At 30.0% G+C, this 13,604-nt stretch overlaps 1 protein-coding gene and 1 long non-coding RNA gene across 15 annotated transcripts; one reads left to right on the top strand and one right to left on the bottom strand.

Annotated features, from left to right (window-relative positions):
* Window positions 1–986: 986 nt before the first annotated feature.
* Window positions 987–6,816, bottom strand: LOC107492866 (uncharacterized). 14 transcript variants are annotated; one of them, XR_008010429.1, is made up of 9 exons: window positions 6,741–6,816; window positions 6,541–6,594; window positions 5,874–6,255; window positions 4,829–4,954; window positions 4,679–4,732; window positions 4,522–4,584; window positions 3,806–3,886; window positions 2,797–2,964; window positions 990–2,561 (listed from the first exon to the last, which is right to left on the bottom strand). It is a non-coding gene; the product is annotated as an uncharacterized LOC107492866 (long non-coding RNA). The 14 variants fall into 14 exon arrangements; XR_008010423.1 differs by having other exon boundaries at window positions 988–2,561; window positions 5,874–6,594; window positions 6,741–6,755; XR_008010422.1 differs by lacking the exon at window positions 6,741–6,816 and adding an exon at window positions 3,544–3,638 and having other exon boundaries at window positions 989–2,561; window positions 5,874–6,728.
* A 2,662-nt stretch (window positions 6,817–9,478) lies between these two features.
* On the top strand, window positions 9,479–10,087 carry LOC107492752 (pterocarpan synthase 1-like). Its single transcript, XM_016113809.3, has one exon. It carries the CDS (start codon window positions 9,490–9,492, stop codon window positions 10,063–10,065), a length of 576 nt encoding a protein of 191 aa, XP_015969295.1. The 5' UTR covers window positions 9,479–9,489; the 3' UTR covers window positions 10,066–10,087.
* Window positions 10,088–13,604: the final 3,517 nt, after the last annotated feature.

The following is a 13,604-nucleotide window of genomic DNA, read 5'->3' as shown; positions in this document are numbered from 1 at the left end:
ATAATAATAAAATATTAGATATATCATATATCATATATATATATGTTAATTAAAACTTAAAGATAACTTAAATAATAAAAAACTATTAACTAATATATATAATAATTAATTTTTATAATACATAAATTATTTTTTATAATAATTTAATTTACGTAATTTCATAAACTATTAAAAATAAAAAAATACTAAGATCTTATGTTTTTTTTAAACGTATTTTATATTAGTCTCAATTAAGTTGTTCTTGCTTTAAACTCCAAATATTTAGTTTCAAAATTTATATAACTTGAATTTTATTATTAAATACAAAAATATATTAGAAAAATAAGTCTTCCAACTATTATTTAGAGTGTAGTATTCAAATGAATTAAGCAAAGAAAAATCTAACATCCTGACCATTTTATCTCTAAAATTATTAATATTTAAGTGTCTCGTTTTGTTTGACATGATGTCATTTTCTTTATTATTCGACATCATGTTATTTTCTTTATTAAATCACGTTCTTGTAACATCCAACTCATGTCATTTTTTTATTAAATCATGTTCTCGTAGCATCACAATAAATAGATGCTGAAATATGTCTACGGCTAATTATTGTTTTTCAAAAATCGCACCTCCCAATTTATATGTTCCTTGGCTTTTATGACTTTATCCATTCATTTATATTCTTGTTATCTAATACCAACTTCGAATAGTCAATTTTGACATGTACAACATTTACCAATAAAATTGCAATATATTTCCATGAATTTTTTCTTGTACCATATTTTTCATCATGCAAATCACTTTACCTTTTAACACCTAATAATGCAAAATATTCAAATAAAAACATGAAGCAACATACTATTTTTTTTAAACCATCCATAATTATTGTAGGGAGCCAAAAATGAAAAGTGCAGAAAAAAAAAGCAAAATAATGACCATGATATCTTTAAACTTATATCAGTTAGTAAAATTTTAATGACCATACTATCTTCTAAAACTCTTTTTCATTTATAAGAAATTAGAAATTATTGCATATTTCAAATCCACGGGTGGTCCCTTAGTTGAGCAAAGCATAAAACTAATTATTGCACTAATATGAAAAATTAAAATAAAACAAAATAATTATTATAAGATAAAGATACATTATTCGAAATTAACCTTATTTTTTATTTTTTAAGTATAATTCAAAATATACCTAATTCCAAATGATCAAAACTAAACTCAAACTCAATTACATTCATAGTTTAAATCCATCTGAAAATTCGGGTGCTAAACAATTTTAAATATTTTAATTAATGAATCAAATAATAAGAAAATTTAAAAATAGAAAAAAATAAATAAAGATAAGAATGATGGCTTAAAAGATTCTACTCCTAAAAGGAGAAAAAGAAAAAGGTTAGAACCAACAATGTTATAAAATACCATTCAAATTGCAATAAATCTTAAAAAAGCAAAAGAAATCAAAATATCAAATTTAGAAAATGGATACATGAATGCCTGAATCATATGTTAGCTCATGGTTGTTGCAACTAAAAACATGTAACAAACATATAAGCTAAATTGAGAACAAATTGAAAAAACTATATGCTATAGCAGATTCAGAACAGATAAAAAGTAACAAAGCGGATTCAAGAGAGATCAACGAAAAATACACTATTAACAACAAAGAATTAATCTTTTGGAAAGAAAAAGATACTTTCATAAAGTTTGGTCGGAATATAACATGAGAAAGTACTAACATATAACAAATGATACCTGATGCAATAAAACTATATAATCAGCCATCAAAATCAAGCAGTAATAACCTCAACTTGTGGCAAAATCATCTGCACCTTTCAAAAATTGGAAAAAAAATTGAATTAAAAGATAAGAGAAAAGGCTAAAAACCTAAGACTAATGCTAAAACTGTATTTGGATGAAACACTTTTAATCTTCAAGCTCAATAAAAATGGGTAACATACTAAAAAATGTTTTAACTTCAGCAACGTTTTTAAATTTTTGCCAAAACTGCATAGACAGCATAGCATAGACAGCATAGCATATAGAAAACGTAACACATTTATGCGTGTGCAGAATGGGAATGCGGTATTGGACGATGAAACAAATCAAAAGAGAGTAGTAGACCTATGCATAGGAGTGAATAAATTTCTGTAACCAAGTTAAATACTGCATTTTGACATTCATTTTCATGTAGCTCACCGGTCTCAAACTCTCATGGTTTTCGGATTTTATTGACTAACATTAGTTTTGAATGTGGAATCACCAAAAGAAGCCATTTAGATAAAGAAAAAATTGGTAAAATTGTGTGTTGAGACAAAATGAGTTACAGTCATTCTCCTATATTACATTACACAGAGAGTATTTTGAAAGTGAGTCATCCCAAAAATATTCGTTTTTTAAATGAAGTTTAACATGGTAAACCAAATAGTCATGCAAATGAAGTACCTCATAATAGCAATGGATCTGAAGTTTCTTTAAATTCCTAGAGCCAATAGGTATACCACATATAGCACCATCCCCAAGGTTTGAGAAATCTACCTGTTGCGAAGAGTTTGTAGGAACTTGCATCCTTCTCCATCCTGAAGAAGACCAACATCAATAATTCTTTGATAGTAAAGTAATGCCAACTCAATAAGACGTCTACTAATAGAAAGTCGAGCTTGACACCACAAATGAAAAATAAACAAAGAAACACACATAGCAAGCAATGAAAAACTTGACCAAATGTAAATATAAAGAGGCCAAAGATGTGTCCCATGCTTCCTTATGTTGCGTATTTATTGAAATAATTCATTCCTTATTTTACATACATACTTGCAACATCTTCCAATGGATTCTAGCCCCAAATCTCGAATGTTGTGACATCCATTGACTTCAAGATGTGTAAGTTCCTTGCATCCGATAGCAATTGCTTCCAAACCCTTGTGACTTAGTATTAGATTCCTTAACTTCTTGCTTCCATTACCAATAGCAAACAAACCCCTAAAATTAACCATTATTCAAAGAAAAGAGATTACTAACTAAAGCAGGAAAAAAATTATAAAATTCTTGGCAGAATCCAAAATTTAACAATCGAAGAGTGCGCAAAGATTGTGCAATTGCATGCAACACTTAAGGGTCATACAAATGGAGCTAAATAATCAATATAATTAAGCTTATCTCACTAAATGTGCTTCAAGAGTATCAAAGCAGTATCAACATTAAATAACATGTTAAATCATATAATGATTGGTTGCATGATAATAGTTGAAAGACATAAAGCATCATATGGTACATGCAACATGATTAATAATCTAATAAAAAATAACAGCATTCATACATATATGGTGCATTCTTTCTAATTTACAATCTTCGGGATCTGATCATTCTTGGTTATATTTTCATTCTTGACTATCTGGTAAAAAACAAAACCAGAAAACTTGTTGTCTCCACTTCCTCTATATTTTCCATTAAGGTAATAACTAAGAATGCAAGTCAGAACATAGGGTAGTAAAGTTACATTCCAAAATTTTAAAGAGAAATGGTATATTAGCAATACAAAATTTATGTCAAAGAGCATACATCTCGTAATGATGATAGTAGTGACTGCATATTAGTTTTTTGTTTTCCTGCACCTCATCTCTTTATTTGAACATTCATACAATCACTTAGGTTCTCTGCCAAATCAAAATCATGTCTCATCAAAAAAATTATCATCAACTTACAAACCCAATCAATTAGTGAGACTTTAAGTAATAAGCCAAACTGAAAGTGTGACCCATAAACCTTACAATGACAAAAATAAAATACCTATAAAATAGATAATAAATCTTCAATACTTTACCTCATTAGCAAGCTTCAAATATGGTATACCCTTGTAAAAATTTCAGATTCATCTAATGCATTTGGTCTTCAATCCATGTTGCTGGGATATTAAACACATTATATAAAACTAAAAGACATGAATCATAAGATAGTACTTATAATAACAATAATAATATTAATTTCATTTTATTTACCCAAAAAAAAGAAAGATTAAATAAAACTAAGTGCTAGTATCCATGTAAAAAGCAGCTTCAGGTGAGTAATTTTGTATCAACAATTGATGATTATCTTTGGCTCTTTTGAAGCTTATAAGAACAAATGGAACAACTGTTTTGAAGCAGAAGTGAGGTGGGCGTTGTGCATACAAAAGCAGTTATACACAAAAATGCATTACGAACCATAAAGCTATCACAAACACTAACTGATGAGTGAGAAAGCGAGAAAATCATCCTCCCAGCCCACATCTTATTGGTACAACTATGATAGAGTAACATATATACTGAAACTTTTTTAGGAAAGATTTGTATTTTTCTATCAAGTAAATACAAATAAAATAATAGTCTGGTCTGATAAATTATACAGAATTGATAGGAGAATTGATATGCAATTCTAAATTACATTTCTATCCAGAAAATTCTAAATCCTAAGCCTTTGCAACGAAGCATGAAGAGCATCAATAATTCCATCAAAACTACCAAACTTGGAACCCACCGGATATAAAATTACTAAACTAACCTCTTCTTTTAAAGGAGTCATGGACAATTCCAATCAGAAAAGATTGCTTTCAACCTATTGTTTCTTAATTCAAACACATAAAAACACAAAGAATTAGATTTTATCTCAAGGCATTGTTCTTATGAAAGCAGTTCACACACAAATCATCTATACTTACTGAAAATTAATGTAAACTCAACCGAGCGATCATAATTAATACAATGCTACCTACCTAACACATATATGAGACCAAGAAGTCAACGATGTCTTAAAACTCAAAAAATTAAATTTCCGTTGAAAATAACAGATTGGCAAAAGATAATCCTACCGATATATCTGACTCCAACAGAGTTTCAGTACTATGAGCATCCCAAAAGTTTCCCATTAATACAGAACAGGCTCCCACGAATACACCTCCAACGTTATTAAGTGAAACTGGAAGGGTATGCGCGATCTGTAGGAGAACAAAATTTGACCAAATGAAGAACAAATTTAAAAGAGGAAAAACTGATCAGCTACACTAATTTTAAATTAGTTGTACAACACAAACACAACCTTGAGAAACTTTTCTCTAACAGATTTTTTTGTTTTTCCTTTTTTTTGCATAACTTGATGATCTTCATTACAGATTGACATGAGTACCTCATTAGAAAAGGAAGGTGATAATGAAATTTGAGTTTGTGATTTATATAAGAACATATAAATCATGTTTACCAACAACCGTACCTCATAAAGAAAACGGGCTACATCACTTAAAAGAAACATGCTAATAGATTGCCCAATGCCCACAGGAAATAATCGTTTCATTTGAAATCTACAACAACAAGAAAACTCTAACAGTAAAATGAAAACCTAAAAGAAATATGGTTGAATAAAATACCTGCCCAATAATTCCCCCAAATAATAGCACACACCAAGTCTAGAAAGAAGAACATAATCATATATTATGTGAATAGTTTCCTCCCTATTTTATATTATATTGTAACAATATTAATTCAAAATATGATGGACCCAATAGTAAGCACAAAAAGAAGAACATAATCATATACTAAAGTTAACATATATGTGGAATTTTCAAAGTTTTCTAAGGTACAAATTGCCCTAAAGCTAATTAGTTCCTTCACCTAAGAAGAAGGAGTACCTGGAACCAACTCAAATTTATATTAAACATGACATCAACGACAGCAAAATCGCTCTTATACTTGATAGAGGCTAGTAGTGACATGTACTAATTCAGTATTGACGGGTTATCATAAACATAGAATTAACAAAGTTTCCTTTGAAAGCAACAAAGCTGAAATGGGTCGCGGAAAAAAGAATTTTGACCAAATTTTAGAAGAGAAAAGACCCAAAAATCGAAAATTGAAACTCACTAACGTTGGGCAGCCTGTTGCAAAATGCCCACAGATGCCTATGGTTGTAGCATCTGCCGCAGGCACAAACGCCGCTGCGGAACCGGCCTCTGCATCCGCCTCCTCCCTGGTTGCTTACCTTGACCCATTCCACAATGTGCTTTAGCATGCACGACTGTCATCACATCCTCCCCCTTATTCACCACTGTGATAAACTCCACGGCGACCAGTCAGAGCCATGCTGCCTTAGACTCCTCCACCACCATGGCCGCCGTCGCCACCGCTTCAACCTTTGTAACCTTTACCACCACCGCTGCCATCCCTTCCACCTCGACGACTTCGCTGAAGGTTGGAGCCATCAGGTACAGTGACATCAACTGCCTTCAAACTCTATAATCTCCACCTTCAGGGGAGATTAGGAACAAAAAGAATTGAAGAAGAAAAAGAAATTGGAAAATAGTATCAGTGAACCGAGAAACGGACTGAAGAGGAAGAGGAAATGACCCAAAAATCGAGAATTGAAACTACCTCCCTGAAGAGTGAAGAACATAGCCAAACTTGAGAGGAAGGAGGAGGGATAAGGTAATAATAAGCAGTAGAATAATAATAAGGAAAAGCAAAGAACAAATTTAAGCAATTGAACAAAAAGAGAACTAATAAAGACACAATAGAGTGGGTGGATGCAAACCTTCCACAATAGCTACACAGGAAGAACTTTTTTTGCCTTAGTTCCTAAATTACTCTGAAAATACAAAAGCCAGGACTTCAAATACTAAAGGAAAAATGAATAATTCATGCTGCATTACTTTGAAATCTGATTTAGTTTTGTATATTGGATGTAAATTGAATATAAGAGGGAAGGGGGTTAATGAAATTTAAGCAAAATACAAATAGAATCCCGGCAACAACAATGAGGTTCTGGATTTTTTGCATTAATAGCTCCACACCAGACAAAGACGCCTATGCACAACAACAATAACATTTCAGATCTTACCGAGATTAGAACATATAAATCAGATCAAATAATAAGGAACACACTTAACTTCATCATAGAAGGTACAGTTTATATAAAAAATAATATTAAAGGAAACAAAGAGGAGTATGAGTAGGGATAAATTTAGAAATCTTATATATACTTTCATTTGAAGAAGACCACTACTACTTACATAAGCAGAGCATACAGAATCATCGCACCAAGACCGTTGCTGGCCGCTTCCGGCGCTGCAACTGTGACTTATCTTTCGTGGCATCTATCGCCTTCAGAATCATCTCAGCCGCACCAAATTGCATGTCCATTGTTGTCGACTCCAGTATGCATCTCTCGCTCCTCCCTGCCGTGTCTCTACTTCTTTCCTCTGCTTCTCTGCAACAAACGCCGTGCCATAATACCATCAAGAACTCTCCGCTTGACAAAGAGAAAAAAAATAAAAGAAAAAAAAGTGATGCAGAGAGATATATAGATCTAGGAGAGAAAGACATGAGAGAAGATAGAGAAAGAAAGATGGTTATGGTAAGAAGAAAATCGAAAGTTGATTATCCGAGAGATGGATTGAATACTTGATAAGGTTGTGCATATTTAAAATTCAAATTTCAATTTCAAATTACATGCAGATTTAATCGGAATTAAAATTTGAAAAAAATGTAAAAGGACGTACATCAGGAACGTCTTGAAATTTGAAAATGAAGATGAACAGGGGAAATAACCTAGATAGAAAGATAAAGAAAAATATAAAAATTTCATATTACTGTTGTGCTCTCTTTCATAGCGTCACTGCATGTGTTTTATGTGGCGGCGCGACTCAGTACTTTCCATCGATTTGCTCTCTTCCGCCGCTGCCTCCTCCGTATCTATCATCACATCATGGATGACCATCACAAACTCTACCGCCCCTACTACAACACCACCGCCATATTATGATCCACAACCATAGCGGTTGCAACCTCATCCACCGCCGTAACTCTTCTTTAGTGCGTACATGAACTCAATAATCTCCACCTCCAACTTAAATTAAGAAGATTATACAAAAACAGAATCAGTGAATTGAGGACAAAAAAAAGAAGAGGAACTGAAGGTTAAAAAGATGAAGGAGAAGAATCGAAGAAGAGGAGGAAGAGATAAAACTGAAAACGAAGAATGGATAGAATTCCCTTTTTTTAATTTTGATTTTGAATTCAAAATTCGAATTTTAAAATTTTAGGTTGTGTACATGTAAAGCAAACGTAAAAAAGAGGATAAAAAATTTAGGCACAATGAAGAGTAGTGAAAATGTAGAATGTGGATGATTTGATAATGGGGTGTTATTGTAATAAAGATCATACATACAAAATTTGAAAAAAATCTGGAACAAGCCACGTTGAATTTTCACTAACACATAAACCTTCTTTTAAAGGATTGTTATAGGATTTGTGTTTTTGAGAGTTTTTTGAGTTCTTATAGTATTAGAATTATTCTGATGTCTTTGCCAAATGGTTGACTCGATATTTTGAAAGTGTGTTAGGTCCTAGAGCTGCGCATGATTGGTTTTTGTGGTTGTGAACATCAACACTGTTCCCCAGTCCCCACTACAAATACAAGGAACCCTTCAACTCTACTCAATAAGTCATTGAGTAGTGACAGTACAATATATAATAGATACTTGGATAATTTTTATTTACTTTTTTGAACTTTTATTAATATATATAAGCCTACTCAATTTAATCCAACAAAAAATATTAGAGGATCAATATTTTTTATTAATATTAATTATTATTTTTAATTAATATTTTCTTTTTATACTATTAAGATTGAAGTTTAAATTTACTTTTTAAAATTTAAAATAGTAGTCAAAGTGTTGATAAAAATAATAAATAAAATTTATTGATTATGTAATATCATTCTAATTCAGTTCAGTTTTACAAAAAAAAGTATATTATATTGTTAAAAAATATTGATATTATATAAACATAAATAATTCTTTTAAAATAAAAAAGTTAGTAGACTGAAAAAATAAAAGATCTTTTGTTAGTTTAAATTAAGATGTTAAAACTTACATGTAATAAAATTATAAATTCAATAATAATTAATAATTTATTTTACAAATTTCTTTAATTTAGAAGTTTTTTATGGCTAATTTACTATACTACTATCTTTTAAACAAAATTTTATATAATTTTATTTAAATCTTCATATTAACTAATTTAAAAAGAATATGTTATCGTATATAATTACATTCACCATGACAACCTGAAGTCAAAACTGAATTAAAAAAAAAGTTTAATTATTTTGTCAAAAATATTAGAATTAATAAAATATTTTATTAAACAAAATAAATATTTTTAATATTTAATTGAATATTTTGTATAATTTAACAGAATATTTTATTAATTTTAATATTTTTGTTAAAAAAATCTGATATGATATAAGAATTTAATTTTAAAAAAATATAAGAATCTAATTAAAAATTCAATAAAATTATGAAAATTTGTATAGTAATTAACCTTTAAAAAAACTCCATTACTAAATATTTATTAAGTTTGTCATACATCTGTCCTTATAAATAAGATGATAAAATTCATATGCAATTGACTTCATCATGTAAAGTTGATAGTTAATATATTTTCTGATTGAGTAACATACACATTGGCATCTACGATCACCATGGCCAAATCCAAAACACTGTTCTCTATTTTCCTTGTTCTTGTTGTGATTCTTGTCACCGCCAAAGCACAAAGCTTCCATCAAAGCATTTCTCCAGCATCACTTGGCCTACAAGAGGAGAAGCTCAGCCACCTTCGCTTCTACTTCCATGACGTTGTTAGTGGGCCAAACCCAACCGCTCTCAGGGTGGCCCAAGCCCAAACCACAAACAACTCCGCCACGTCGTTTGGAGCAGTGGATGTGATAGATGACACGTTGACAATTGCGCCTGAATCTAACTCAAAGGTGGTAGGAAAGGCCCAAGGGATTTATGCGTTTGCGTCACAGGATGAGATTGGGTTGTTGATGGTGATGAACTTGGTGTTCGTGGAAGAACGGTTGAATGGAAGCACACTGAGCTTGTTAGGGCGGAACACGGTGTCTTCCCCTGTAAGGGAAATGTCCATCGTCGGCGGCACCGGGGTTTTCCGATTTGCACGTGGTTACGCTCAGGCCAAGACTGTTTCTTTCACCGCTCAGGAGGCAGTTGTAGAATACAATGTTTTTGTGTTTCATCATGATGCAATCTTAATATGAATAATGCATTGGAATAAAATTAAAAAACCAATAATAGAAATTACATGGAAATAAATCATTCAACTCATACAAATTGTGTCTCAAATGTTATTTAAATTTTTCTCTTTTCAGTAGGCTTTATATCGTTTTACTTTTGACGGGTTTACTTGGAAATAAATTCTTGAGAATTGAGAATGGAAAAGTATTCGTGCTTGGAATGAGATCACGATCTAAAAAAAAGTGGAAATTGAAGATCTTAATTTCGTTAAGTGTTGAATTAGATTGGGAGGACAACCAGTAGTGTGAGGTTGTAAATGAATTTTCGTGTGTTTAGCTGATGCTTGCCTTTTTCTTTTAATCTTGGCCTTCTGGAATCGTTGTTTTTTTTACATTAAATGCTCATTATAGGGTATTGTTTTTCAGCCGTTACAGAGTACGACGACATATTCATTGTAGTACCTGACACTTATTCCGTAAATTTTAACAAAGACATTATTTTTAAGACATTTACACATTTTATGTTATTATTGGATTTTTTATTAAACTAATTAATAATTTATTTTTTAATAAATCAGCATAAAATCAGTTTATTATAACAACAATAATAAATCTAATTATCTGCATTATAATTATTATACCCGATTTAATCTTCGAATTATACAATCTAAATCAAATATCTGTAAATTTTTTGATAAAAAGATAAATATATCCCTAACTTTTTGTTTTGCAGACATTTAAATCCCTAAAAATTTAAAAATACAATTAAATATTTAAAAAAATTTAAATTTATTATTATTTTTATAAAAAAATCGATTTTATTCTAATTTGTTAAGAAATTAAAAAATAACCGATTCATTAATACGTCTAACAATAATGTGATACATAAATGTCTTTACAAAAAAATTTTTTACGCATCTTTACAAGAGCATCCCTTTGCATTAATCATTGGGTTAGTTACGTTATAGAAAGATAAATATGATAATTAAATTAAAATAATATGATTTCAGGGGCCTGCTACACATACAAGTAAAAATGACGTACAAGTTTTACAAGTTATCAGCCCAAACTTCATTAACACGCGCATTAACTAATTTTGAATGGAACGTAACTACACGTGCCCCACTCAAACGGTTCCTCTTCGTCTTCGTCTTCTTCTTCTTCTCTTCTTCTTCTTCGTCTTCGTCTTCTTCCTCTTCCTCTTCCTCTTCCTCTTCCTCCTCTTCTTCTTCTTCTTCATTTTTTTTTCGATTTTCATGGTTTCTGAAATTCTTCTTCTTCTTCTTGCTGCACGTTCTTCTTCCTCTTACTCTTCTTCTTCTCCTTTTCTTTCGTTTCTGCACGTTCTTCTTCCTCGTTTTTCTCTTTTTCTTCTTCTTCATTTACGTCTTTTCTCTCTGTTTTCTCTTTTTTTTCGATTTTTCATGGTAAAATCGTTTTTGAAGAAGAAGAAGCAGCAGAAGATGAGGAGGAGAAAGAGAAAGAGTTCTGAATTATGCATAAGATGTACTTCAACGAATTTTGGGTGTATTTTTTTAAATCCTTTGTGCATTTGAGTGATATCTGACTGATATCTATGGGTGTATCTGACTCATATCTATGGGTGTATCTTACTGATATCTATGGGTGTATTTTTCATTTCAGAAAAAATGGCAAGCATTACAGAAATACACCCAAACGATTACATAAAATACACCCAAAAGATTACAGAAATACACCCAAACGATTACATAAAATTCACCCAAACGATTATAGAAATACACCCAAAAGATTACAGAAAATACACCCAAAGGATTTAAGAAATACACCCAAAATCATGCATAATTCAGAACTCTTTCTCTTTTTCCTCCTCATCTTCTGCTACTTCTTCTTCTTCAAAAACGATTTCAGAGTTTGATGTCAAAAAATAATAGAAATCGAGAATAACGAAAAAAGAAAACAGAGAGAAAAGCACGTAAATGAAGAAGGAGAAAGAGAAGGCAAGAAACAAAAGAAAAGAAGAAGAAGAAGAGGAAGAGGAATAAGAACGTGCAGCAAGAAGAAGAAGAAGGTGCAATGAAAACGTGTCGTAACAGTATGTGGAGGAACTAACGTCAACGATGAAGAACAAACCAGTGAGAAAGGAGGAGAAAAGAACGATCGAAAAAGAAGGAGAAGAAGAAGGGATGTAGCGCGTGTAAGGAACGTAGCACTTACAGCGAATTTTGGGAACTAGAGCTTAATTGGCTTGTAATACTTACAAGCCCTAATCGCTTGTACGCAGAGTTTTCCCCGTAATTTTATATATTTCAGTTTAAATTCATTTTTCATTATTTATTCTAAACAGTAATTTTTCAACCATATTAAATATATACTAAAATTAACTATCAAAATATATATTAAAATATAAAATATATATTAAAAATAAATTAAATATATCTGTATTTATTTATGTATAAATATAATATTTTAGTAATTTTTTTTATAAAGAAATCAACTAAGTCAAGTCAAGTCATTCTAATCTAGTTCAGGTAAATTTATTTTTCCATATATATTTATTATATTCCAAATTGACCCATGTGAAAAAATTTATTTGGTGCATTTAAGTCCGAATTGATGAAACTTTGATTTTTTTAAATGTAGTTTATTAACTTTAGCTTTCTAAAGATAATTGTCAAAATATTGTAACAGCTACGGTTGATAAATTAAAATAAAAGTCACTTTTAATAAGTATATATTATAAAAAAATATATTTTGTAAAATTATTTTTAAAATTTAAAATAATTTTTCAATAGACATAAATGTTTAAAAAAATTAAAAATCTATATATTCATTAATATATAAAATAATAGTAGATTTTTAACTTTAAAAACGATAAATTAATTTTAAAATATCATTATAAAGGACTTCTAAAAATATCTAAAAGTACAACCATAACATAATCTTTTCAAAAGGTGGGATTCAATATGACAATGGTCATTTTCATAACTTATAATAATATTAATAGGCAGTTTAGATATGAATTTTATTAGAGAATCAATGAAGTATTTGTATAATGTGTATAATAAATTATTTATTTGGCTCAATATGAATTAAAAATTAAACATTTAGGATAAAATATTACTAATTTCTCAAACACAATGCACTTATGCTATCTAGAATAACCATTCGAGTGCCAGAGATAATAAACATCTGATATCCTACTCAATCGAACACTTTTAAATCTCATTATACACCTTGTATAGATATTTCATTGATTCATATACTTCCTGTTTAGATATATATCAAAACCTATGACATCCTAGAATTTACCTACTTTTTTTGTGTCAAATATTAAATTAAGGCAAAGAGACTCTATTTCGTGTTGTTATTTACTAACATGTCAATATTACAATCAATCACCCACACCCACTGCTGTTGAGGGATAACAGGTACCAAAAAAAGTTATTCATACACTAAAATCAGTTATTAATATATTTGTATATAAATATATATAATTTAATTTATTTTTAATATATATTTATATTTTAATATATATTTTATACTTATAATTAATTTTAGTGATTAATTTTAATGTATATATA

This window comes from Arachis duranensis, chromosome 6 (assembly GCF_000817695.3).
Source record: "Arachis duranensis cultivar V14167 chromosome 6, aradu.V14167.gnm2.J7QH, whole genome shotgun sequence".
Lineage (NCBI taxonomy): Eukaryota > Viridiplantae > Streptophyta > Magnoliopsida > Fabales > Fabaceae > Arachis > Arachis duranensis.
The sequence above is the reverse complement of the archived record's forward strand: the minus strand, read 5'-3'. Positions and strand labels throughout refer to the sequence as shown.

Coding starts and splice junctions, on each gene's coding strand:
- LOC107492752 (XM_016113809.3), top strand. CDS start 9,490: ATGGCCAAATCCAAAACACTGTTCTCTATTTTCCTTGTTCTTGTTGTG.